This window comes from Fusarium oxysporum, chromosome III (assembly GCF_013085055.1).
Source record: "Fusarium oxysporum Fo47 chromosome III, complete sequence".
In the NCBI taxonomy this organism is placed as follows: Eukaryota; Fungi; Ascomycota; class Sordariomycetes; order Hypocreales; family Nectriaceae; genus Fusarium; species Fusarium oxysporum.
Window position 1 is genome coordinate 382097 of NC_072842.1, and position 26713 is coordinate 408809.

At 45.4% G+C, this 26713-nt stretch overlaps 10 protein-coding genes across 10 annotated transcripts; 6 read left to right on the plus strand and 4 right to left on the minus strand.

The window, feature by feature from the left end:
• Positions 1–264: 264 nt before the first annotated feature.
• FOBCDRAFT_237620 (Pyruvate/Phosphoenolpyruvate kinase-like domain-containing protein) lies at positions 265–1293 on the plus strand (the record flags this gene model as incomplete). The annotated part of the gene is made up of 4 exons (XM_059610165.1): positions 265–321; positions 463–621; positions 661–715; positions 773–1293. The coding sequence occupies 4 exons, from the start codon at positions 265–267 to the stop codon at positions 1291–1293; spliced, it is 792 nt and encodes a 263-aa protein (XP_059464359.1).
• Positions 1294–1509: 216 nt separating this feature from the next.
• On the minus strand, positions 1510–6060 carry FOBCDRAFT_178103 (uncharacterized protein; the record flags this gene model as incomplete). The annotated part of the gene is made up of 9 exons (XM_059608545.1): positions 1510–2610; positions 2692–3023; positions 3070–3082; positions 3135–3231; positions 3764–4264; positions 4314–4509; positions 4754–4907; positions 4952–5819; positions 5870–6060. The coding sequence occupies 9 exons, from the start codon at positions 6058–6060 to the stop codon at positions 1510–1512; spliced, it is 3453 nt and encodes a 1150-aa protein (XP_059464360.1).
• Positions 6061–6478: 418 nt separating this feature from the next.
• Positions 6479–7947, plus strand: FOBCDRAFT_237622 (major facilitator superfamily domain-containing protein; the record flags this gene model as incomplete). The annotated part of the gene is made up of 4 exons (XM_059610166.1): positions 6479–6950; positions 7004–7154; positions 7204–7859; positions 7901–7947. The coding sequence occupies 4 exons, from the start codon at positions 6479–6481 to the stop codon at positions 7945–7947; spliced, it is 1326 nt and encodes a 441-aa protein (XP_059464361.1).
• Positions 7948–8105: 158 nt separating this feature from the next.
• FOBCDRAFT_178107 (uncharacterized protein) lies at positions 8106–9326 on the minus strand (the record flags this gene model as incomplete). Its single annotated transcript, XM_031175265.2, has 2 exons — positions 8106–8863; positions 8912–9326. 2 exons carry the CDS (start codon positions 9324–9326, stop codon positions 8106–8108), a joined length of 1173 nt encoding a protein of 390 aa, XP_031046398.2.
• A 660-nt stretch (positions 9327–9986) lies between these two features.
• FOBCDRAFT_248556 (uncharacterized protein) lies at positions 9987–12563 on the plus strand. Its single transcript, XM_059610858.1, has 10 exons — positions 9987–10099; positions 10181–10303; positions 10358–10446; positions 10497–10613; positions 10661–10722; positions 10774–11259; positions 11313–11586; positions 11642–11814; positions 11871–12057; positions 12107–12563. The coding sequence occupies exons 1-10, from the start codon at positions 10047–10049 to the stop codon at positions 12517–12519; spliced, it is 1977 nt and encodes a 658-aa protein (XP_059466893.1). The 5' UTR covers positions 9987–10046; the 3' UTR covers positions 12520–12563.
• Positions 12564–13046: 483 nt separating this feature from the next.
• FOBCDRAFT_237627 (uncharacterized protein) lies at positions 13047–17324 on the plus strand (the record flags this gene model as incomplete). The annotated part of the gene is made up of 13 exons (XM_059610167.1): positions 13047–13208; positions 13379–13726; positions 13781–13797; positions 14591–14660; positions 14715–14764; positions 14902–15110; positions 15163–15713; positions 15769–15893; positions 15950–16098; positions 16149–16327; positions 16469–16505; positions 16651–16953; positions 17008–17324. The coding sequence occupies 13 exons, from the start codon at positions 13047–13049 to the stop codon at positions 17322–17324; spliced, it is 2517 nt and encodes an 838-aa protein (XP_059466894.1).
• Positions 17325–17404: 80 nt separating this feature from the next.
• FOBCDRAFT_270430 (ankyrin repeat-containing domain protein) lies at positions 17405–18522 on the minus strand (the record flags this gene model as incomplete). Its single annotated transcript, XM_054703664.1, has 3 exons — positions 17405–18140; positions 18204–18292; positions 18352–18522. The coding sequence occupies 3 exons, from the start codon at positions 18520–18522 to the stop codon at positions 17405–17407; spliced, it is 996 nt and encodes a 331-aa protein (XP_054559639.1).
• A 1152-nt stretch (positions 18523–19674) lies between these two features.
• Positions 19675–20494, plus strand: FOBCDRAFT_237628 (uncharacterized protein; the record flags this gene model as incomplete). The annotated part of the gene is made up of 4 exons (XM_059610168.1): positions 19675–19750; positions 19796–19887; positions 20002–20183; positions 20305–20494. 4 exons carry the CDS (start codon positions 19675–19677, stop codon positions 20492–20494), a joined length of 540 nt encoding a protein of 179 aa, XP_059464362.1.
• Positions 20495–21779: 1285 nt separating this feature from the next.
• On the plus strand, positions 21780–22041 carry FOBCDRAFT_270432 (uncharacterized protein; the record flags this gene model as incomplete). Its single annotated transcript, XM_054703666.1, has 2 exons — positions 21780–21938; positions 21988–22041. The coding sequence occupies 2 exons, from the start codon at positions 21780–21782 to the stop codon at positions 22039–22041; spliced, it is 213 nt and encodes a 70-aa protein (XP_054559641.1).
• Positions 22042–22413: 372 nt separating this feature from the next.
• On the minus strand, positions 22414–22914 carry FOBCDRAFT_198043 (uncharacterized protein; the record flags this gene model as incomplete). Its single annotated transcript, XM_054703667.1, has 1 exon — positions 22414–22914. The coding sequence occupies one exon, from the start codon at positions 22912–22914 to the stop codon at positions 22414–22416; it is 501 nt and encodes a 166-aa protein (XP_054559642.1).
• Positions 22915–26713: the final 3799 nt, after the last annotated feature.

The window sequence follows — 26713 nt, forward strand, 5'->3', positions numbered from 1 at the left end:
CGATATCTCTATGGATAAGTAGCGTTTCAAAAGACCTGCATGAACACATTACCCACTGTGGCAACGATTGCCGAGGGCCGCATCTGGTGTTCGGGGAGTGGGCCCCGAGCCGGAGAGTGGTCCCCGAAACTCGTTGGGGGACCGCGAGCCCCGAGCAGACCGACCTACCAGCTAGATAAAGCAAGGGCAGCCAGCCCACCGGTATCAGTCAACTTATAGGCCAGACGTTCAGATTCGGCACAATTCATATTTCAGTCTAGCAAAATGCTCGCTTGTCAGAATTCTCTCAAGACAAGGGTCGCCAACGGGCAGCTCTGCAAGGTATGAATGCATCCCCAGGCACTACTTTGTCATGACCATCCGCTGGAGCATAGCATTATGTGACCTCCGCGTTCTATAATGGGTGCCCTTAATGGTGCGGAATAAGATGTCCTGCTCAGTGTTAACACCATCAACTTTTAGGCCCTTGGTGTACGACTCATCACAAACCCTCAAGTAGTACAACTAGCCAAGAATGCAAATTTCGATAGTCTCTTCATCGATTTGGAACACTCAACGCTCTCTCTCGACGACGCAGGCAAGTTTTGTGGTGCTGGACTTGCTCTCGGCATAACGCCATTTGTACGTGTGCCACATCAATGCGGCAATGGATTCATCCAGAAAGTCCTCGACGCAGGTGCCATGGGAATAATCTTTCCTCATGTACAAAACTCGGGTGAGCAACATGTTATCTGGATGGTTTATCTGTTCTACTAACATACACTCCCCCCAGATGAAGCAAAGGCAGCTGTGGCCATATCGAAATATCCCCCTCAAGGCTGTCGCTCAATCACCGGCCAACTACCCGCCCTATCCCTCAAGTCCTACCCTCAAGCCGATGTGATCCGAGAGACCAACGAGCACGCATCATCAGTGTTCGTCATGATAGAGAACGAGGGGGCCGTCCAAAGAGTAGAGGAGATCGCCGCCGTGGAGGGAGTCGACGTTGTGCTAATTGGGTCCAATGACTTGGCTATCGAACTTGGTGCCCCTGACGATTTTCGCAGCGACAGATTTCGCCAGGCTTTGATGCGGGTGAGCAAAGCATGCAGGAAGTATGGAAAGGTTATGGGTCTTGCGGGTATCTATGGTACGCCTGATATTCACGATTGGGCTATTCATACATTGGGTGTGCGGTTCATGCTGTGCCAGCAAGATTCAGGGTTGATCGCGGGCGCTGCAGCGAAATGCTTGGCTGCTGTAGAAATGGTTGAGAAAGCCCCTTCATCAAAGTCGACGAATGGGTCAACTTAACAAGCACACGGCAAGATTGTTATATAACGCTAACTCCCTGTATTGGATAAACTCTAGCTCTACTTGCACTTTATGTTCTTCTATCACATTTCTTTCTGTCCTGTGAGACTATAAATCATTCGTTTGACTTATGCTGCCTGCATACGTATCACCTTGTCACAATTCAGTATGCACAATGGGTCAAATGCATTCTTCATCTATGCCCTCGAGTTAGTATCATATCACCCTCGACGGTCCAAGAAGGCTTACCGATCGCATCGTATCTACAGCTTCTTTACCGAGTTCCTTCTCCAAGTAGTCCCTCTTCACAAGTCCGACGCCATGCTCGCCCGTCGCTGTACCTTTCATCTCGATGGCTTTATCAACCATTCGGTGGACGACCTCTTCGGCGATATAACGCTTGTCCTCGGGAAATAATAGTAGTGTATGGAAGTTCCCGTCACCAACGTGCCCAACGATTGAGCCGAGCAAGCCCGACTTCTCGATATCGGCCTTAGCGAACTCTATGATGTCAGGAAGCCTGCTTAAAGGTACAGCTACATCAGTAGTCCAGACTTTGTCAGTTGGTGACTTTCTCATGGCAAGCATGCTCCAGAGGGCATTCTTCCTTGCGGACCATAATTCGTTTCGTTCCGTCTCATCGGAGGCGAATTTATATGCCGTGCTGCGGTTTTGCTTCGTGATACTTCCAACTTGTTTGGCAAGATGATCCACGATGAACTCATCGCTCCCGGTGAACTTGAAGAACAGGGTTGGTTCTTCTTTCCACTTCAATCTCGTTAAAGCAGAATCATTGATGCTCTTCATCTGTACTTCATCAAGGATCTCAACAGCTGCAACCTGGATGCCATTGGATAGCACCTCTCGAACTGCCGAGGCCGCGTCTCGTAGCGTTTGGAATGTGCACACGGCCACGGCCTCACAGGGTGGCTTGACTGCCAGTTTGAGTGTAGCTTCCGTGACGAGGCCAAGGGTTCCCTCGCTGCCGATAAAGGTCCTCGTCAGGTCATAGCCTGCGCTTGACTTTCTCGCCCTCTGCCTGGTCTTGATAATCGTGCCATCGGCGAGAACCACCGTGAGTGATAGGACCCAATCTTTCATAGTCCCATAAGCCGCAGCGTTTGTTCCTGAGCATCCTGTGCCGACCATTCCTCCAATCATGGCGCCGGGACCAGGATCTGGGGGGAAGAACAGACCATGGGCCGCTAACTCCTCATTTAGGTCCATCCAACCAATACCGGGTTGCACAACGCAGTCGAGGTCATACTTGTTCAGCTCTACAATGTTGTTCATTCGACCAAAATCGATACATATACCCTGCAAATGGGGTATGTACTGCCCTTCAATCGATGTCCCTCCCGAATATGGCGTGACTGGCAACCGACGTCGGAAGCATACTTTCATAAGCTCTGAAACCTGTTCTGTAGTCTCAGGGTAGAGGATGACTTGTGAAAGGATGGCAGACTCTTCAGTCCAGGCATACGACTGATAGTCTGAGCCGGAATGGGTAACGAGGTCTGTACGTTCTGTTGAGACGTTCTCAGGACCCAAGATAGCGGCGAATTCTTTACAAGCACCTTCAATATTCGATGCCGACAAGTCATGTTGAATCTCGGGGGTGTCAAACAGTGACTGTGTTGATGATAGCTGCCTCTTTGTTGGGAGGCTGTTGACACTCAGTGCTCCAGCCATGCCGACGGTTAATGCCGCCAACCCCAGTACGTATAGCCCTGGGTGAAGTCAGTCTTTGGTCTATGAATGTAATGAAGGACCTACCTCTGCTACTTGTCTGCCATTGCGTTGATCCTGAAGTATCTGTTTTTGATGTAATCGAAACTGACCGAAGGTACCGAGCTGGTAATCGAGTCCGGGAAGACGTTGGACGTCGCCCAACATGTACTACCCGGCGTAACGATCTGCCCAGAGCCCACATGACAGCTTTGGTAGATCACAGCAAGTCTTAATAAGAAAGAGAGAGTTGATAGAGGGGTATAACTAACAGACAGGCAATCAATGTGAATGGCAATTGTTTATTACAATCTTTTCCATTTCGCTTCTCTTATTTACTCTACTTCAATCTCTCATCTGACTCCCCGGCGAGGTTCCGAGTTGAGCCGGGGATGGTGCCATCGGCTATGGAATGCAGATCGCAGAAGTGGACTATGAGCATTCGGCTATGGACAATACCATTCCCGGGGATCCAATTTCCATTTTTGGAGTAGGAGAACAGACTATTGGGTCTAGCTAAATCCCTTCAGCCCATGTTATGGCAAATCATAGGTTAGTAAACCTCCGATCCCCGCACTTGCTCAAGACACCAACTAGTCTTAACAGTATGCCAAGAATATGGAGTTTGTGCGTTCCAGCCAGAGATCAAGACTAGATACGCCAAGATTACAATAAAGTCTCACAATACGTTTGTTAATCCATAGGCTCAGTGCTTGCTATTCCCAGATCGGCCAGAAAGTACATCGCTTGATACTGGAATGAGTCTGGGTGCGGAAACTCCATGTCATCACTTGACTGCACACCCGAGAAGACACCGTTTGCCAAGTATGTCGGCCAAAACCCGCCTCCCTCAAATCCTGAACTCTGGTCAAATGCAAAATTGGAGTCTTCAAAATCTGTCGCATCATGTGTGGCTTGGCCAGCTGATGCAGTGTTTCTCTGGATGTCGTAGGCTTGATCCGTGCTGCTATTCCTCATCTCTGTGCCTGTTCCCCCGCCATCTACGTCGTCGCCATTTGAGTTCGTAGGCGGCCTCTGCGCTTCTTCCGTGTCTATAGGAGGTGGACGGTTCAGTATATCCATGAAGAAGTTCTTGATCCATCGCGCCAGGATATAGACTGACTCAAACTGTTTGAGAGCCAGTAATCCAGGCCGGATCTTGACAAAGATCTGATCACTTTTGGGCGCTGAGGTTTTGACGTCAACTGCAAGAGCCATCATCGCAGAGAAGAGAGCAGAGACACTGGAATTATTGTAAGCCTCTTGTTACAAGAGCTCTTTGAGAAACTTACTATATCATGGGAAAGTGCTCCGGTGTCCAAAAGAGTAACGAGTTCTCCACGAGGCTGAAGATTTGTGCTGCCGCGTCAAGCACGGGCTTTACCTCCTTGGATGCGTTGCACTGTCTTTGCAGCCTCTGGCTGAGGTTGATCAAATAGTAACTAATGAAATCAGCTTCATGTTTGGCGAATAGGAGCTTGATACGCACTGATAGCAAACTTTCAGTGTTAAGCTTAGATGATGGTTACCGTTGGAGAAGTTCAAGCCCTGAGACGACTCATACCAGGCTTGCAGCGTCGACTGGATATCTCTCATGGCTTCATGGAGAACATGAGCTTCATTACAGAGAGACAGACGGGAAGGTGAGCAGTGGGAGAAGTACAATCGAGCCACTATTCCGTTAGTATTTCTCATGGCTAGCAATCAGGCTTAGGGGCATGGAAGATCTTACTAGCTTTACTCAACTTAATCTGCGATATGATGTACTGCACAGTCTCTGGAGCTTCTTCCGGAAAGTCTTCCTCAAGAAGTTCTTCGACATCATGATCTTCGTCGTTGATCACCATAGGCGTGCCAGTAGAGATAGCGATTTGACGATCCCGAACCTGATTAGTGAGCAAATGCTGGCTATCATTGAATATTTACTCACATAAAGGCACCACCAGATACGCTTCCACCGTGATCTTTCCTCAGGCGACATCTTGCTGTTTTTTGTACTCCTGTGGTAGCCTGTACACTGCGCGGATCGTATCGCAGCTGCAAGCCACCAGTGGCAATCGCGATAAGCCGTTGGACTTCCAAACCAGTAGTGAAGCAGGTACGACGACAGTATCATATGTGTTCGACTCGATTCCCGATCTGCGTCGAAGGCTGCGCTCGCTTTGTTGTACAGAGCATTGTTGGCATCCCATCGAGTGCTGTACCCCATGAGATGTAATACCCCTGGATTACAGTGCAACGATGCAACGAAAAGGACACTTCGGAGTAGGGTACCAGACATGGCTCCGTCATCAAAAGATGAAAGGAAGTACTTCTTCCCAAGTATCGGGCAAAAAGCGTGAAATCTGTCGAAGTAGATCTTGATGAGACGGTCTACTAAGTCCGGTGATGGAAGGTCTGCGAGGCCCGTCTTTTCGAGAGGCAAGGATGGCCGACTGCAGACGCTCTCTCTTCTCGTGTCGCGGGTTACACTCTGAACCGTTTCGTTACACTCGCCGATTGGGCGGTGAACACTATTGTGACCAGGCGTGTAACCTCTCATGACATATGATGCATACCAGCTTTCACCAACAACGCTTGGTTGAGCATTAGGACTCGCATGCTGGTCAGAAGATGGCCTTGCGATAGTAGAATCGCTCAATTGTTGCACCGGTCTGCTGTTCTGTTCTCTTTCTGTCGGAGGGTCTTCAGTGGCCATCCTCATGGATTCATCCTCATTGTTCGGGGGGACGCTGGGACTGCCTGAACTGCTACACGACTCGATGTCAGGCAACAACGTGTATCGTCCGTCGGGACCTCTACACAACGAAGATCAGTATCATCTCGTGGCACAGGGATAAGATCATACCTTCGGCGTTTGGACTGGATCAATGCACACTGCTCATGATGGCCACTCTTCCTGCAAGCAGAGCATGGTACCCCAGTGACAGATCCATCGCACTTTGTTCTTCGCCGATTGCAACGCTCACACGCCGTGCCTCTCTTCCTGCCATGATTGGGCGTCCTCCTGGCCAGTTGTCGATTACTACTCTCTTCCATTGCCCCCAATGGTATTGAGTAACTCATCACACTCCAGAAAATGCATGCCTCCTCTTCCCCGCCTGGTAGAATCTGGGGATTGCCATCCAACAGTGGGCCCGGGGTGAAGGATGCAGTCTACCCCGCAGACTCACCACGCTAAATCGATTCAAGCTTAACCATGCTTCTTCTCTGACGGACATGTCCCCGGGAATTACCATAGCCGATGGCCATCGCCGTCATCGGCTGTGGTTAGCGGTTGCAGATCCTCCATCCTTCACGTTTCCCTTCTCAAACCGGAAAGCTATCAAATGAGACATGGGTCATTGGCGATCTTGGCCCGGAATGCACATGTATAAAAGTAACCCCAGACTTCCCCGGATTCAATCGAGACCTGCATGAGCTCACTCCCGGCAGGTAGCACTTCTTCACTATAGCAATGGCCAACAGCACCGTTCACCCAGAGATTGACATGTCTCACGAGGAAAAACATGACCTAGAACAGATTGAAACCAAGGACAATGGCCAATCAGCTCACGACACCAAATTCGAGAAGCGCGTCCTTCGAAAAATTGATACTCGACTCCTACCTATCCTCGGATGCCTTTACACAATCGCCCTTGTCGACCGATCCAACATCGCGGTCGCTCGCATCTCCGGCATGGATGAAGACCTCGACCTCGCTGTTGACAATCGCGTGTCTATTGTCTTGATGGTCTTCTTCATCGGATACATCATTTTCGAGATCCCCAGCAATGCTTTCATTCACAAGCTCGGTGCAGCCAATTGGCTTGCCTTTCTGGCTTTTGCCTGGGGTTTGGTGTCGCTTGGCATTGGCTTCTTGAACAACTGGGCTGGCCTCGCTGTACTGAGAGCTCTTCTTGGCGTTTTCGAGGCTGGTTTCTTTCCAGGTACCTATGCAAATTCCTCATCCCAAGTAGCCATGGAACTGACAATCAGAAAGGCTGTGTTTATCTTGTGTCTTCCTGGTACAAGAGATATGAGGTACAGAAGCGCATGGCAGGCTTCTTCTTGACAGCTTCTGCGCTGTCAGCGTTCGCCAACATTCTTGCATACGGCCTGATACAGATTTCCAAGACTCATCACTACAAAGGGTAAGTATGCCTGTCCATTCACTGATGGTCTAGAAGCTGATTGTTGTAGATGGCGTTGGATCTTCATCGTCGAAGGTGCCATCACAGTCGTCGCCGGCATCGGCTCATGGTTCATCATCGTCGACTTTCCCGACTCCGACAAAAACACATTCCTCACCCCCGAAGAACGTGCCTTCGTCAAAGAACGCCTCGCTGAAGACCGTGGCCCCGAAGAACGAGAGAAAGTGACCATGAAAATCATTGGCCAGACAGCTGCTGACTGGAAGCCCTGGGCACATTCGCTTATGTATATGGCCGGTGCTGTTGGAGTATATGCCTTCTTGTTCTTCCTGCCTATCATCCTACGAGGTGGTCTTGGATACTCACTTGAGCTTTCGTTTATTTTGAGTACACCTCCAGCACTGTTTGCTGTCGTTGAAGCAATGGGTATCTCGTGGCTTGCTGATAAGACGAGACTGCGAGGTCCGTTCGTCATCTTCCAAGGCCTGATTGGCATCATTGGGCTATGCATGACTGGTTTTCTCAATTCACCAACACCTCGCTATGTCGGCACATTTCTTGGCGTCGCTGGCGCTAATGGCCTAGTTGTGACGACACTTGCGTGGCAGGCCAATAACATTGTCGGGGATGCCCGACGTGCTGTATCCACTGGCTTCCTTATCAGCATGAGTGGTGTTGGTGGGATTTATTCCAGCATGGTATTCCGTAAGTTGGCAACCCTTCCCTTGACATATCACATCTAACAGCAGTCCAGGCCAACAAGATGCACCAAACTACATCCCTGGACTCGTAGCTGTCATGGCCATCAACGTTGCAGCGGTTGTAGTCGCTGCGCTAACAATGCTTATGCTCCGTCATAATAACAGACAGGCAGATCGAGGGAAGTACCTATGCGAGGGTCGAGAAGGATTCAGATATACGTTGTAGAGCTCTTAGTATTCCATTTGACAATCATGATTCACTGCAGTCTTCGAATTGCTCTGCGTGATTCAAGTTGCTATCGTCATCAGAAACAGGGTAGACATCGTCGCCGCCCATACCGTCCAGCGCCATATTCTCGCTCTCCGGTGCTATCGCAAAGTTTCCCACGAGATTAAGAGCCTGTTGCAGTCTTTGTCCCGCCATAGCACGATACCTTTTATCCTCCCTTTCCATGCGGCGCAAATTCTCCTGCTCTTTCTGATCGAGTTCGGCGCGCTGCTTTGCTATCTCTTCTTGAGCCTTCTCCAGCTGCAGCTGAATAAATTGCTTGTTCTGCGCAAGCTCTGTGAGTGTTGACTGCGCATCTATCCTCATTTGCGAGATAACTTGTGTGTATATATTGACTCCCAGAATTCTAGCAAGGTCTTCTGCGTCGGCGAGAAACTGTTCTAGTCCTCTTGAGTTGGTGCGTAGACGATGAACAGCTGTATGTCTGATTTGTGCAATTGATCGCAGTAATTCTTTCAGTGCCTTACCGGTTCCCTGCCGTTTTAGGTTTCCCTCATGTCCGAGGAGCTCTGCCCACTGATTAAGCTCTACTGACTCAGAGCAGTCCCAGTCGCGGTGTTGCACGATACTCGAGAGTTCCCTTATTCCGTACTCGTAACAGGCAGTTTCCAAGACTTTTTGAAGTTTCTCCATAAGGAGATGCTCCGTAGGAAACGGCAGATAGACTGGGAATAACAATGAACTGCCAGCAATGTCGCTTGCAGTGCTATCGCTAGCGTCTGGCCAGTCTCAGTTAGTATCAATAACCTTGAATGGGCAAGACGTACCATGTACTGCTGTGGTGGCTGCTTGTAAGTCGCGAATATCCTGATTGTCATCCGAGTGGGTTTCTTCAATGCCCTTAAGCGCGGCTTGCTCGGTCCTAGTCGCTTCTGCTTCTAGTTGCGTCCTGGCAATATTCTGAGCCGTCGAAGGCTCAAATAGATCGGGAAAGCGTTGGCGGGCAATCGGGGTCGACTCATAAACCTTGTCCGAAAGGAGCTTCAACACTTCCCGAGATACAGCGTCAAAGCCGTGTCGAGTTACAACTTGTTGCACTAAGCTCCCCCTTTTTAAATGGTTGTTAATCGACGCTCTTACGACCCCACGATCTCTCAACTTAGCGTATTGACCATTAAAAATATTCTTTGTCGCTTGGTAGATCACTCGTTCGTTCAATTCAGTTCCGATAACGAGATCCATGTTGGGCACTTCAGGAAGTTGAAGTAGTATTCGCGAGGTACAACAAGCGATACATATAAAGACGAGTGCGATGAGCTGACGTCCCTAAGTTCATTCGATTGGGAATGTGTTTTGATTCAAAAGGAAAGGCTAGGTACTTGTTTAAAGCACTGCCATGATAAGAAGCGGGGAGTATTGAATGGTAGGCCTCCCTTGGCTGTATTTTTTCTGAATGGCTGCGTATTTACCACGTCATATATTGTGTGTGACATAACAGGATACGAACATTTAACTTTTAAAATTGCGATTCACAAGTTTATTCCGTGGTAGCCACTAAAACAAATAATCTAGCTTTCTTAGCTTTTGCCCCTATGTTCAAGGAAAACTATCCTCTGCAAATAACCTTTCACAACATATATCCGACAACTGGCTTACATTAAACCGGATTTAATTACAACATAAATGCTAGGGACCTTTCAGACTATTACATTAATAGTGAATGCTATTTTTCTAGATACAGGGTAGGATTTGCCGACATCGGGTTCCGGCTATATGATACTCCGACAGCTTTTAGCATTGGTACTAACAGTAGCTTGCTTCGACTTATCTCCAAAACGGACTTTTGCTTCCGTCGACCTCATCGGAGACTTGACATATAATGCCTATTTAATTACCCTACACTGCAAGTGATGAAAACAGAGAGTAGTTGAAGAAGTAACAACATACAATACAGGCGTTGGAATGAACCCGCAATCTACACCTCCACCGTCGGGGAAGCGCAACAAGACAGTCGCGTGAGTAGCTCTCGCTTCATTGACCAATTATACCTACCCGAAAACAGTGAATCAATCGCTAACATAACTTACTCTTCGAAGATGTTTGCAATGTCGCGAGCGAAAGGTTCGTTGCTCAGGCACCTGTCCCTGCGCTAATTGTACGCGTCGCTCGACAGACTGCGTGTTTGAGCAGGAGGATCGCAAGGTTGTCGTATCCGAGAAGTAAGTGGCTGTTCATAGCGTTGCAAAAAGTGGCTAAGCTGAGACTAATTGTAGCTTGCTCAATGATCTGAAGCGAAAGGCAGAGGATTGGGATGAGGCGCAAAAACAGAAGAAGAACAAAACTGCTGCGGATACCAGTACAAGTGAGAGCCGTTATCATTTGACTTGAAGCTTACTGACAACTTTTCTCAAGATGTAACGGCTACAGCACCCGGCCGAAGAACGAATGCTGACGATGGCCTACCACAAATGACCAATCCTCTACTGACACCGTCGTCTAAGTTTGTCGTAGACCATCAAGGCAGGAAACGTATGTTGATCTACATCCCAACCGATCCTGAAAACTAATTTGTACAGGCTTTCTAGGCCCTTCGTCTACATGGGCGTATAGTCATCATGTAATGGGCATGATACGAGAGGTAACTCTCCAATCAAAACAAGCGTTGTGTGCACGCTAATACAGATCTTAGTATGTGGGCCATGAACTCTCACCCGAGGTTCCACTGAATCACGATGGTGTTGCTTTCAACATCGAGCTACCAAGTATGAAACAGACTGATCTTGTTGTCAACATCGAAGGTCTGCCTTCCCTGGACTATGCCCTTTATCTCACCAACACGGTCAAGTTTCACATCGTCCAAACTTACCACCTATTCGACGAGCAAAAGTTCATGCCAGCTCTTCATTCATTATACAGTGATGGCCCACCACTGGTGACCGCCAGGAACAGGATGTGGTATGTCCAGTACTTCCTCATCATGGCTCTGGGGAAGGGACTGCTCACCCGCGGTATGTCCAAGGCTGGTTCACCGGGGAGTGAGTACTTCATGAAAGCCATGGAGCTATTCCCAGATACATACGGACTGTACATAGATCCAATTCTGTCGATCGAAGTATGCTGCGGTCTTGCTTTATATCTCCAAGCTGTCGATCACCGCAACAGCGCGTACGTCTATGTAAGTATACACTGTCCAGGAAATCGCAAACGATACTGAACGATACTGTCTAGCTTGGAATGGGTCTTAGGATAGCGCTTAGCCAAGGTCTACACCGTGATATTGCTGGAGAATCCGCCGACGATCCTGAAGTTAGGCGATATCGCAATGCATGGTGGACACTCTACATCCTCGATCGCAAATTCTCATCCTTGATGGGCGCTCCAAGTTCTGTCCAAGACAGCGATATATCTGTGCCGATCCCAGGAGATCAGACAACGCCTCGAAGATCAAGCTCATTGGAGATGCATATCAAGCTATCAAGGCTCAAGACCAAAGTACTAAATAGTATGTCATCCTCAGCAAGGACCGCATGATCGAAGAGCGCTGACGCATAGACTAGCTATATACGGAATCGACGGGAAATTAGACGTCTCGTTCCCGAAAAACACCATGACCATTTTGAGGGAACTCGCTGCGCTTGGAGTTGAGCTAAACTCAGCGCCTGATCTGAAGCTGGACAACCAAAGTCCACTATCACGCGTCTCTGCAACCTTGAATCTATGCTACCATCAGGTCAGTCATGAAACATTCCCTTCAATTAGGATGTAGGCTAATTACAGCCAATCCAGTGCATAGTTCTTGCTACAAGGCCGCTTCTCATGTGTATTCTCAGAGACAAGCTGGAAATGAGCAGGCATGATAACAATACCAACTGCGAGATTGTTGAGCCTGTCAAAGCTCTAGTTAGAACCTGTTACGACTCAGCCCATAAATCACTTCGTATCTTGACAACACTTCAGTCACAGGATCTTCTTGGTACAGTTCTCTTTCATCTGACAAAGTGCAACCAGCTAACGTATCGAAGAACTCTTTCTCCCCTTTGATCTCGACCATGCATTTTCAGATGGCTTCGTCCTGGCACTTATATCCGCCATCCAACCCTTCCCAGACTCAGCCAGCGAGTCTTCCTTTGAGCTAACAAGGAATATTCTTGACGCTTTGATCGCAGGTGGAAATCTCCCTGCACGGTTTCGGCGCCAGGAACTTGAGCGTCTGCATGATATGTTGCACCTGATTGAACAGCGAGATATCGTGCCTCATCTTCAAGGTCAAGATAACGACTGCATTTCTGTTCTGGGAGAGCAGGGAATATCGCCGAACCAGATACTCAATGTTGCTAGTTTGCTTGATGGGCATACGAATATTGGTGCGGATCTTGATGATGTCAATGGTTGGTTATGGGAGGTCACTGGCTTTGAGGGGCTCCCTCCCGTTTGAACATGTCTGGCAGAGGTTGAGATGATTTACAGGGTGTTTGTAGCAAATTAATCTTTCCCTGATTCTCTCCCTGGCATCCGCTGCCCAAATGTGGGCATCTAAGCAATATAAGCATTGCATTTAACAGTTCTTATCTCAGTTCTTATCTGCATAAGGGCGTGGTCACAGCCCCTCTATTCTTTACACTAGGGCGTCATTGACATTAGGGCGTGGTCACAACGGCTATACGAAGTTGTGGGGTCTCCCTACAACGCCGACCGCCTAGCTAACTGTGCTTACGTGTATTTACTAAGGTGCGCCTTGATAAGCTACCTCTTGAAATAGCACAACCCTTCGGGCGGTAAATTCTTTACCCTGCGTATAGGATTTATTTTAACGCTGGATGCTAAGTATAGCTAGTTTCTTATACTTCACTCGACAGCTGTAACCCCTTTGGAAGGCTGAGGCTCTGAGATACTTAAAGTCATAGGACCCGCATTGTTTAGCTCTTGTCTTAACAAGAAAGCCATCAAACAAACGATCTTGAAATGGCGAAACTGACCGTCACTCTTATCCCATGGGATCCAAACTCCCCTGAACATGTGAGGCGCATGGTTGAGCAGCGCATAATTTGTGGCTGGCAAGCGTCAACTGTCCCGACTGAGTGGGAAAATGGACATATCAACGGGACGAAATGCGTTTACTGGATTGTAAGTCCCACCTCACACCACTATATTACATTATCATTCTAAGTCTCTTTTGAGATCTTTCCGCAGGACGAGCCACAGCGTGAGAAATACCTCAAGATGCATACTGAGGCTTATCCCAAGGTAGGTTCAGTATATGAAGCTGATCCACTCTTTTTACTTATGCTTTGTAGGAGACAGAAGAACTCCTCGACTCGAGCAAGACGCTGCTCGGAAAACCACGCGTTCCCACTGGCGCAAAGTTCATTCCGGTTGGGCACGTCGCTCTTGACACCCATATCTCAGACTATGCAGAAAAGCTTGAACTAGAGTTCCCCAAATCTGACGCATACTGGGTCAAGAGTCTTTACGTATCTTACAGACTTCAAGGCCTTGGTGTCGGCGGAGCTGCTATGAAAATCGCTGAACGTGTGGCCACGGAGGAGCCCCTCAACGCTAGACATCTCCTATTAGACACGGTGCACCAAGAAGATCAGGCGAATGAGGAATTCGCTATAGCTGTCTATGGAGGAGCTTTCAAGGTAAATGACTGGTATTAAGTAGTTACCTATGAGGAATGCTAATTGTTGATTTAGATTCCCACTCAGGCCTGGTATGAGAGACGGGGGTATAGGTTGATTGGCACAGCTGAAAACATATATCAGTATCCAGATCCAAATGGGAAGGTTTGGCCTTGTAGAACAGTCTTCTTACAGAAAGATATAGTTTAGAACTATATATTGATACTGGGTATAGCTTGGCACTCGTCCGATAATCTCAGATTGAGGGATAAACTTTCGTGTTATGAGTCCGCCGAAACGTGGGGTAATCGGCCCAGAACGATAATCGGTCTGGGGCACCGAGCTCAGTTTAACAAGCTCGAGATGGCGCACCGAACATAGAAAAGCCTAGCGTTTGGTTCTCCAAGACCAACATGAGTGCGGCACATACTTATCATTCATCATGCACGTTTCGCTATCCACAATATTGTCTCTGATAAATTTGGTTCTATACCCTTCACTGTTTAAGGCCTTTTGTCTATGACGCTAGAGGAAGACTTGGTTACCCGGTACATTGGAAAGTGGACTCCGAAATATCGAGAAATTTAACGCTTCGTGTAAGCTCTAGCCTTTTTGTAGGATTGAAGCCCCTTGTTCGCCTGTTGCATGGTCAGTCTTGGGATCTGAAACGAGGCCAACTTTGTGGTTTACTTTTAAGCATCATTCTATCGGCCATACCAGTCATCGGCTATATACGTTAAAATTATGGACCCCGAACCCGAGCTTAGCATCGGCCCCCTCTTCCCGAAGCTAACAAAGCCAAATTTAATAGTCTGACTATGGGTTCTATTTGAATCTTCGGGGTCCGCTTCCCGAACCCAAACTCCTCATTTCCATTCTCAGCAGCAATGTCCACATCGTCTCGATCTCCCAGGATTTCGGGTGTGAGAAAAACACAGAACAAGAAGTTATTGGCGTGAGTGAATCTACTCGCTAACCGGCTGTGCCTCCCTGACAAACGCGTATCTAGATGCCTGACATGTCGGAAGAAGAAGGTCAAATGCTCCGGGACCGTGCCTTGTGAATACTGTCACAAGCGTGGACTGCAGTGCAGTGTTCCCCTTCGCCAAGAAAGAAAGGTCTATCCCGTAACGTAAGCGCCCCCTCGCAGTTTTCCATTCACGCGTCGTTGTGCATCCGCATTGACACTCTCCTAGCCACGTTGAAGATCTCGAGAATCGCCTCGCTCAGTATGAAGGACGGAATCATGACATGGGAGACTGGGCCCCCGATGCTATTGATGTTCGAAGTCCTTTCTCTACTGGTCAAGATGCTCAACAGCCGCGAGACACACCGGCCGTTGCGCCCTCACCGATTCCAAAATCTACGACCAGACCGACGACCTCGATACCATTGACCGGCCGGTGTATGCATTTCACGTTTGAGATGGGAGCAGCATGTGCTAATTAATGGTACAGCAATAGAAACCGACTCGTCGTTGAGCTCGAGCGCTACCTTTGGCTTCAGGGTTCAAAACCTGCTCAGTAATGCTCGACATAGACGCGATATTCCACACCCTACCACTCACGTCTCCAACAGTAACAACTTGTCTCCAAGACAGGCCTACATCACATATCAAGGCTTTCTACCCCTTCTGCCTAGCGAAGCGGAAGCCTATCATCTCCTAGAGGTTGTCAGCCTGTACATTGGTCAGAGTCAAAGTCACTTTGACGCGCGAGAGGTTTCCGACAATATTGAGCTCTACTATACGGATCCAGAAGGCCAGCTCCCGCCGACACCATGGTTTTTGCGGATGAGCATCATGTTTGCATTGGGAATGCTACTTTCCGGCGAAAACGTAGGGAGCAATGGCGATCACAATTTAGGAGGTAATTTGTTTGAGTTCGTCCATGCACAATTGCCAACACCTAGCGAGCAATATGCTCAAGGGAGGGTTGCAATTGAGACATTGACGTTGCTCGGGGTTTACCTACAAGCCATGAACCGAAAGGAAGAAGCATATATATATGTAAGCATTTGATGATCTATCCTGTAGGACATGTATCTTATGCATCACTATTTAGACCAGCATAGCCTTGCGGCTCGCAGTCACACATGGTTACCATCGTCCTCTGGAGGGGACCCAAATATTGCGCTCGGAAAAAGCCCACATTGGTAGGCTATGGTGGACAATTTACATGCAAGAAAGGTAGTATTCATGCAAACTGTTCTTTGTACCCGCCATAGTTAACATGTCGATCATAGGCGGTTGGCAGCGGCGACAGGCCACCCATATGGTATTGATGACGCTTTCATCGTGCTAGAGTATCCCACCGACCAGCCGGGGTTCAGCTCCACTCAGCCAATACGCACAAATGCTCGAATCGCGAGAGTCACAAGCCGCATCCTCATAGGTACTAGGTCTATCTCAACGCGATGCTTTCGACTGACTGAGAATTACTAGACCTCTATAGCCGCAAACGTCAGAACCAAGGCTCTTTCGTGCATGATGTCAAAGAGATCATTAGATGTCTGCATGATATTTCGAGCGAGATACCAGAGAATCTAGCAACGGTAGCTCATGGACCAAATGCGAATGTTTCTGTGAGAACAACTGCCTCTCTTCAGCTCATGCTATACCAAGTAAGTCGCTTCCTCCTGGAAGCTTATTCGACTAAGCATATTATCCTTGAAGCCTCAAGTAGCGTTGAAGCTGACAGGCATAGGCCACCTTACTCACAATACGTCCGGTAATGCTACACGTAGCACATTTAATACTTGCAGGATCGAGTTCTGGCCTGGAGCAACTGGGGAACTCTTCGTTGGCACAGCTTTGTCGAGCATGCACTGAAGCAGCTAGGCGTATTGTGCGTACTATCATAACATTACGAAGTATGAATCTCTTAGGTGAGATCCCTGAAAGTGTCGTTGGAGCTGAGATTAGGGCTAAATCCACCGACCTATAGCTATCTTTGGGTTCTTTGACTGCGATGCCATTTTTTCTGCGACTTTTGTCTTGATTCTCACAGCTGTGTTTGACTCTGCTTGTGAAGACAAGGACAAGCTCAATCCATCGCCTGGATTGGCTGATGCAATGGAGAGTCTTCAGTATCTGGCCGACAACCACAATACCACCGCCGTTGAACGACTCCAAGAGATCCATGAGATTTTGCATCATTTGCCGGAAAATTTACGAACAAATGAGGGTACAACTGTCCCCTCGGGCTATCGCTCACAATCTGCGCATATCAATGTACGCCAGGTCGCTGGTGATAGTCAAGGTCGTGACCGCACAGAGCCCGTAAATAATACCGGCGCAACAGATAATGCAACAGAACCAGTGGTAGATCCAGGTCTGTCGAGACCTGATATCGACCTGAATGGTGTTGAACAAGATAATTTAAGCTTGGAGCAAGAGCCGTCAAACTTCAACGACATGTCACAAGTCTGGATACCCTCAGCAGTTAATGCAAGCACTGTGCCAAACGACGACCTAATCCCTATGGATACACCATTGGATGAGTATTATGGCTATTTTCAGTCTCTGTTGGATAACTCTGATTGGTATCTCACAGGGCAAGATGTTGGAGACTTGGCGGAATTTGGGAGACATGTTGTTAACTTTAGTAGATCTGAATAGGATGATGCCGGTCCGCTGTCGGAGATACTATATTGCTAGAGTTGTGACGTACGACACCAAGTGCGGATAGATTACAGGATTTAGGCTGAATTTCGACGATGGATTATCCCAGCATGATATACCAACCTTGTCATGTGGACTTTCGCTCCACTGTATCCCAGAACATAAAGCCCCTCGACAGTTGAGATACTATGTCCAACCATTTGAAGAGCCCTGATAAAGACTTCATAGATATCGCTGCCCTTTGAATTTGCAAACTCATAAGGCGTTACCTCTGTGGCAGCGCCGCCCTCATCCACCACTATCCGTGAAGGTTGATGGGGGTCAGCCCCCAATTCCAGAGCAAACACGATGGCTTCAGGGCCCCCAGATTCAATAGCAATGTGTAGGATGGTCCGGCCTGGAAAGTCAATATGATGAACAAAGTCCGGGAGCATAATCTCGACCAGCCTTTTCAGTACCGCAGCATTATTCATACTTGCTGCGCCAAACGCAGGCGTCCATCCAACATCGGTGTCCATTAATAACGGCGATGCACCAAGTCGGAGAAGTGCATTTATATCTCCTATTGTCCCCCATAAAGCAGCTCGATGTAATACCGTGGCCCCATAACGGTCCTGAACATCAATATCTGTAAAGGAGTTACAAGATAGGAGTCCAAAGAACTCGGGAGGGACTTCTGGGAAGTCTTTCTGGAAGAGTAGCATTGCTGGAGTCCATCCACGGTAGCAGAGATAGTCTAGGGAAGCTCCTTGCGTGAGGAAGAAGCGCGCAATTTCGATATGTCTGGTTCGAAATGCCCATTCTAGAGGGCTTCTATGAAGACACAATCGTCAGTAGAATCCACTTCAAGAGTTTTCATCTATAACACAGACTCACGTCTCAAACTGTCCAAATGTTGTATTGGCATCAGCCCCATAGTGACAGAGCAGCTTGACCAGCTCTAAGGACCCGCTCTCGATAGCGAACTACCAGGTAAGTAGGATGTAAGTAACTCCTTCAATACAAGTAGTTGTACGGTTCTTACCCGTAATGGTCCACAATTTGACTCAGTTACATCATATGGAGATGATCTTCGAGACATAAATAATCTTTGGACAGTGGAAATGTCCCCTCGCTTGCAGGCTGTGATTATCTCAGAGTCATCAGGTATGACTGTTTTGACCAAGAGACCTCCCCTCAGGATAGAGAAGCCCATGCTATCTAAAGGGAATATACGAAGTCCAATACTAAATAACGCTGCTTTTGCTTGGGGTGATTTCCAGAGAGATAACTTCCCGGAAAAGAAAAAGGTGGTATGAAGTGAATTCCCATATGTGGTTAGTACTAGCTGAAGCCCGAGCCAAGACAAGATTGAAGTGTCCCATGAGCGCCATGACCCGTAGTATGAGTTCTGAAGCTGTGGATTCCTATCTAAGAGAGTATAGAGAGTTATATTTCGAAAACGGATATTTTCGTTGATCGACTGTCCTGCGTGGAATAAACTGTCGGTTTGCCTTTCTACAGGCTTTTGGGAGTCTCGCATCGAAGCGACCAACTTGCACGAAAATGTGCTTAAACGACTACCCTTGTTTCGATGAACGTAGCATGAAAGCCTAGTTCACCCTCTCCATCCTGGTAGATGAGTCCTTCGTTAGACATTCTCTTCATCTAAGAGCCTTGCAACTTTCCAGAAGAGCTATCTCCATGTCAACTTATGTTAGTAAAGATCTCATGACACTCCAAAATCATCACTTAATTATCAAAGCATGTCCGCTTAGGAGCAAAACACTTGGCCGGGGTGAAATGTACCAACAGCAAGATCCCGATATCTGTCTTTTGTCCTCTTACCAGCGAAGAACAGGCTACCTTTTCAGTAGGCCTTACAGCCAAAGGCCTCCAATTTCTCGAAGGCTCCTTCGAGCTGCCGTACCCGTTACCCAAGCTAGATTTAATTAGAATTCCTGAAGTCTCCACGGGCGCAACGGAGAACTGGGGAGCCATCAACTTCAAAACTACAAACCTTTTACTTGACCCGGGAGATTCTACTATAGGTACCAAACACAGGATCGCAGAGACCATCCTCCATGAGATTTCTCTTATGTAGTCCAGTGACCTGGTTACAACGAGATACTGGGATGGGTTATGGCTGAAAGAGGGTTTCCCTACATTGATGCCCTGGTATGCCGTGGACAAGATATTTCCTAGCTGGCAATTTTGGGATTCCTATGTATAAAACACCCTTCATAAAGCCCTCGCCCTCGACTCCATCACCAGCAGCCATTCAGTTGAGCGTTTCATTTCGGACTCAACCGACGCGAAGCAGATCTATGATGGAACCTCTTATCAAAAGCGCTTATGTGTCCTCAAGATGGTTCTGAACAACCTGGGGGACACCAAATGCTTCGAGGGCCTGAAGGTCTATCTTCGACGTCACCAGTTCCATTGTACTGAGTCGGATGACCTCTGCAAGGCCTAGGAGGAGGTTACAGGCGAATCTATCGCAGCGAGCATGAGGGTTTGGACCAAGGAGCATGGCTTCCCTGTCATTCGAGTCTCTGAGTCTCGTGACGCGAGTGGCAAGGTAACAGGTGTTCGACTCTTCCGGCAACGTTTTTTAACCAGCGGTGTGGCAAAGCAGGAGGATGTCGTATCTGACACAATCTACCCGCTCAGATTTACAATCCGGCACAGACAGGATGTCGAGACAGTTGATATGAACACAAGGGAGTTGGTTCTTCCTCCCTCTGGCAGTCTATTCAAAGTCAACGCGGACCATGGGAGTTTCTTCCGCACCTCTTACTCACACAAGCTACTCACCCGTCCCCTCGAAGAAGCATCAAAGGGCAGTCTCAGCCTGCGCGACGGCATCGGGCTATTGTGTGACCTTAACGCTTTAGTCGCCGCAGGGGTGAACTAGACAAGTGAACTTCTCGACCTCAATCACGTTCGCTGAACTAGACTCATTCTATGTGTGGGAGATGATTGACCGCAATTTCAGATCTATCCAGCCTGTCTACAAGTTTCACGGGCCTGAGCCGAATGAGGCTCTTCGGAAACTCACTAGCGATGTGATCGACCGCAAAGGTGAGGAACTCGGGTGGACTATCTCAAAGCATAATGACGAGAATCTTGACACGATCAAAACATCAATGTGTAGCGGCGCGGACCTCGCAGGATACCCCAGGTAAGTTCAATATCCTTCTGGCTCTAAATATAACTGACAGCTTCCTTACAGCGTCGTCTCAACTGCAAAGGAGCTTTTTACCGAGCGCATGGCTGGTGACGAGAATGCAATCCCAAGATCCCCACGATGGGCTACAGACTCTGCTTCGCTTGCGCAGTAAATATTTTCAAAAGGAAAAGCTGCGACATCATCGCTTTAGCTGCTGGTAGGCCCAAAGTATTCCTTTTAGGGTAACGAACTAACCAGAATTACCCAGAAATAAGTAGCGAGATTATAATCCAGTGGACTGATAAGTATGGAATTGCTGCTAGTCAAGACGAGTTCAACCGCAAATATAAGAATCCGCGCAACTCCTCTTTTTACATGATGGGGAGCTAAATTACCACCAGCTAAGTTCTCCGTATTCACGCCTATCTCCGATATCAATCTTGGCCAGAAATATACCCTTCCTCAAGACGGGAGTCTTGGTACGGTAGTGAAAAGCACTGATCCAGACGCACCCATGCATGGATTCCGATTTTTCAACAAGGCCGACAAAGCTTCTCCTGTTGTGTACCAAACCAGCAATGGGCAAAAGAGTCCGGTTTGCTTCACAGATGATTTTATTTGGTAAGGTAGCGGTTATTCAGTGGACCTTTCTCCCTTGAACGAATTTGTGATCCGGTTTTCGAAGAGCGAAAGTGGTGTAATGATTGACTGTTTTGATGGCCCCCCTTGTTTTGTTGATATAAATAACAGGGAGGAAGCAACTGTTATGTATAAAGATGGTTGGGACTCCTAATACTTAGTCAGAGAAATGATTCCTCGCCACGAGGCCAAGCTGTGGGCTGCTGATACATGTGATTGCGAGTCGGTGTGTGGTGTAACACAAAGGCGATTTGTCATAGCCGCCAGTGTGCTGTAAGTCCACCTTGTTTGGATGAGACGGCACACCTTTCGAAAATTTCTGGTGATTGCCAATCGATTCCAAAGTCGGCACATAACACAAGTTTCTGTCTTATACCGATCAATTATACAGTAGTTGGCAATATGAGAAATTAACTGGGCGTTTGGAATGGCATTTAAACTTTGGCCCTACGGTACTGTTTGGCACTGCAAGCTACCGGCAAACATCAAACTATTTGCAAGCAAACAATTATAAGAGAAGCCTGCTGCACCATTATAACATCATTCACCGCCGTGGCCCTTCTTTGTTTTCTTCTTTTCCCTAATGTCAACACCTTCTCACTATCTTCGCATTTTCACACCACACCACCGAGCCTGATTAATTAAACAGGAGACTCTTCGCGATGGCGCCCCAGCCTCATTCCTTTCTCTTGCACTTGGTGCAATCTGGAGAGTTCAGCGACTTCACTCTTCTTTGTAAGGATCGCGAGTTCAAGCTTCACCAAATGATCGTCTGCCCTCAGTCGCCTGTCATCACCGCTGCGCTTCGCGGCGGCTTTGAGGTACGTGCAAAAGGCCTCACCCACCGGCTCTTGCTGACACTGTGAGCAGGAAACGGCATCAAAGATCATCACTGTCAATGAATTCGATGTCGCGACCGTTTAAAACATGGTCACTTTCCTCTACACCGGAGACTACAAGCTCGCACCCAAACCCGAGAAAAGGCCTGCCCAGCACGATCACGATGAGAAGAGGGAGGAAGGCGAGGTTATAAGGGTTGAGAAAAGCATTTATTAAATAGACTATAAGCTCCTCCGCATTTGCGTTATGGTATTGGGAAACTCCTAGGGAAAAACCAATACCGAGAAGTAAATGAAATACTAAAACGCCTTCTCCAATTTGATAGCAAAAGTACAGCATGTCCCTCCGGAGAATCTCGAAGCCACATCCCACTGCCATGCTCTTCGCTTGGCTACTTCTCTTGCATCTCCCAGTTAATAGTTCGATAAGGTTGATTGTGCCCTTGGCTCCTGATTGTTACTGCAAGGAATTGCGACCACGCACGAACGACTCAGGGTTAATCACGTCGCTCTTGTTCAACTCGCGACCTGCGCAGCAGCAAGCATAGCAGTAGCACATGCTTGCTCCGAGCGGCCCAACTTGGAGGGAATAGCGCTTCTCCTTTGGGATATACATCCAGTCTCCCGCGTTAAGCTCGATACCATCATAGTAGACTGAACCGGACATGATGAAGCGGACGCCGTCATTATCGTGCGAGTGTTCATCGACTTCCGCGTTTGGCGCCGTAGAGGTGATGAAAAACTGGCCGCCGTCCAGGTAGAAGGGCAACTGCCACTTCGTGAAACCTGCGGGAAGTTGTTCGCGTGGGACGCCGAGGAGGTTGCATAATGCTACAGCCTCCTTGTCCCTCGATGTCAGGATCCGCGAATTTTTCTTGTATCCGACCTTCGCCAGTGCCTCATCGATACGCTCCACACCGTCTGCAAAACTGATATGCTGAGGCTTGAACGTAGACATAGCTATTTTGATTTGCAAGGTGTGCAAGTGATAAATCCAAGTATGGATAGCAATGAGTTAGTCCTCTTAATAGGTAAGCAGTTGTTTTGACGTCGACGCCTGAGCTACATGGAAGACCAAATCTGTGCCATCTATTATATGCCTTTTCAAACAAACTTTCTAGTGGCAAAAGCCTATAGCAGTCAGGTGAGCTGAATTGCTTGGAAGTTGACTTGTGATTAAACCCTGCATCATCTTGATGCCAACATGATAAAGACACCACCCTCCTCGAATATTTAAAAGGTGCCTGGTTTGGAGTTCTTAACCAATTAAACCCTTTGGGTTCTATATCCCTATGGAGCTATTTACCTTTACTGAAAGTATACATTTTGTATAACCAATGCGATGTGTGTGGCGTGTCAGCTGAATAACCATTCCCAATTACTTGCTTTTACCTTAAGCTTCCTCCGCCAGTACACGGAGGAGGCTTGGCTGGACTGGAATTTAACTTATAAGGCATTAATGTAAGCCCAAAGAAGTCACCACGTCACCATCACGACCCAGAAACTTAGGGTTTAAGCTTAAAGATAATGCAATACCTTCCTGCTTATCCTCTCTAAGCCATTTGAGACGTAATATTGGCACGCCTTAACCTCCCCTGCGTTGTTATATAAAAATTACCATTAGGAGTGGTGCAAGAGGATAATTAGGGCAAGGCTGTAATTGTAGGGCGACATGTTTAGCCGCAAACCATGTTAGCAAAGATGCCTAAGACCTGATAAAGAAACCTATATTATGGATTTGCCCTTGGATAATCACTTATATTAATACCATGCTAATAATTAAATTTCTACAAAGAAGTATATAATTTTAATAATATATAAGTAGAATAATAATTAATATATTTATTTATTAATATTTAATATTTTAAACTTTTTTATACTTATAAGTTAGCCTTAAAAATATATAAAAATATTTTTAAAAGTCTAATATAATTTAAATACTTATTACCTCTTAGGAGATAAAGCTTTATTAAGTTAATATTATTATAAGTAGCTGCCTTAATTACAGCCTGAACCTAGCTGTACATAACCCAGCTGGAGAGCCTTACTTGCTCTTCAGCTGGCCATAATCTTCTTCCTGCAACCCACTTTAAAGGTCTTTCGCCGACCCCTGCAGATACCACGCTTAAATTATCTACTGCGCAGTAAGTGATCCGATCTGACTTCCCCTCTTCTGATCGCAACTGCTAACAGTATTATAGCTACACTGTTATAATACCTATCTAAAGAAGCTTATAGCCGCTTAATAAGGCCTTTTATACTAAAATGCCTAACCTAATCCCTTATTTTATAGTAGCTCTTAATAGCTATAAATATAAGGATAACCTTTATACCTTAGTAATAGAGATTAGAAATATATAAAATAAAAAGGATAATATTACTCTTATTAGGTAAGCTACTTTTAGCTATAAGATCTTCTTATTTATATAATCTTATTATATAAAATTAATAATTTCTAAAAATTACCTTAATAAGAAGATTAAGTTATTATAAAAGCTAAAGTAATCCCTAGTAATAAAAAGGCCTATAAAGGTAAGTAATAAGGAATTTATTAAGGACCTAAGGTTAAAGACCTTAGTAAAAAAGCCATATAGAGAGTAACTTAATAATATAAAGAATTAGTTAATAAGCCTAATAAAGGCCATAAAGGTGCTTAATAGCTAGTAATATATAAACTAGGCTAGCTAGGTCTTAGATTATAAGTATATAATAGAGATAAGATATAATAATAGGGTTTCTAAATAGGTAAATTAATTTATACTAGGTTTATATTTATAGATAATATAAGGCATAATACTAAGTAGTATAAAGTATTATATCTTTTAATAGTTAAGTAATGCAGTTTAGGCTTATTAATATAAAGATACTTTATTAATAGCTAGTAAGCTAAGTTTTATTTACTATTAAACGAATATATATATATACTAAGATATATAAGAGTTAAATAAAGTCGGTTCGACTTTATCTGTCTTTCTTTATTATATAAGTTAAATAGTATATATTTAAATTATTACAGGGTAGGTAGGTGTTTATTGGAGGAAAAGGTAGGGCACCCATTCTCACGTGCATTAGAATGTATTAGGTTATAATATAAGGGGAATAGTATATTATAATATTTAGGATACAAGAGGGGTAATTATAGGGTTTTATAGAGAAAGAAGAAGAAAATATATTAAGCTTTATATAAGTTTAGTTACCTAAAGTTAAAGACCTAAAGTTATAATATTAGTATTAGTAATATAAAGAGGATTAAAGGGGTTATAAGATATAATATATAATAGATTTAATAAATTAGCTAAATATTAGTATACTATTAATATAAATAAGAGATATAATACCTTATATTATATTATATTAAGAGGCTAGCTAAAAAGTAAGGCTTTCTAGCTAGGTTATATATAGCTAGCTTTAGGATATAATTAAGGCAGCTAATTATAATAATATTAACTTAATAAAGCTTTACCTACTAAAGGGCAATAAATATTTAAATTATATTAAACTTTAGAGATACTTAAATATATCTTTTAAGGCTAACTTATAAACTTAAAAAAAATAATAATATATATATATATAAGTCTTAAAATAAGCTATATAAAATTTCTTAAATTTTAAAAAAGAATCCTATATAACTATAAACTTTAAAGTATATTTATATTATAATTTATATTATATTTTAAGGTTTTTTATATAAAATAGAATTATTAAAAGTCTTTATAAAATATTTTATTATATAATAAGCTATATTATTATAAAAAATAATTTTCTTAGATTTTTAAATATTTTATTTAAGTATTAAAAAGCTATAAGCTAAGCCACTTTTAACTATATAGTTTACTATTTTACTTATTTATTATTTATATTACTTTTATATTTATTATTTTATTATATTAAAAGTATTAATTAATTAATATAAGTTAAATTAGTCTTCTAGGTCTAACGCCTTATATAAGGTTTTATATTATATATATAATATAACTATTAAGGTTATAATAAAAAGGTAATTCCTTTATAATTAGCAGAAATTGTAAAAACTATATAATATAGCTGCAAACATTATAATATTAAATATAAGATAAAAGGTAAATTATTATATTTAGTTATTTATTATATTTACTTTATTAATTTATTTTAAAATAATATTAATCTATTTGATATTATTATTTTATATTAATTTTCTTCTTTTAAATATTTTAATTATTTATTATACTAGCAGTTAACTTATATAATCTTATATAAAAAGATACTATAAGGCAGCCTAACGCCTCTATATACTTAAGGGTTTAGCTTCATACTGAAAAAGCGGTCTAGACTACCCTCTGAGCAGCATGCGGTTGATATTTCATAACCCACCAAGGTTGTGCCAATTAAATGCCAGAGTCAAGCCCGACTAGACAGTCACTGAGGCTCGAGGCAAAAACCATATCGGGGGGTCTAGCCCGAGGGGCACCACGTACTTCATCTTAGCAGCCGACTAAACCCCAAGCGGAACCGTCTTTACCTATATAAGATGGTTAAGGTTCAGCCACCGTGCTGAGGCCTAGGTAATGACCTAGCTGAAAGAACGATCCCCTAAATTGGAGCTCGTTATAAGAGCTGAAAGCCAAAGTAGGCTATGGCTTTCGTAGTGGCGGCTCGTGGTCGCAAAGTTCGCCCTGGCGGTCTGTAATTATCATGTGATAGCCAGAGGCGTCACGATCGGTATGCTTAAGAAGCACGATTCCCTTCCGCCTCCAAGACATTCAACCAATTCTTTTTCT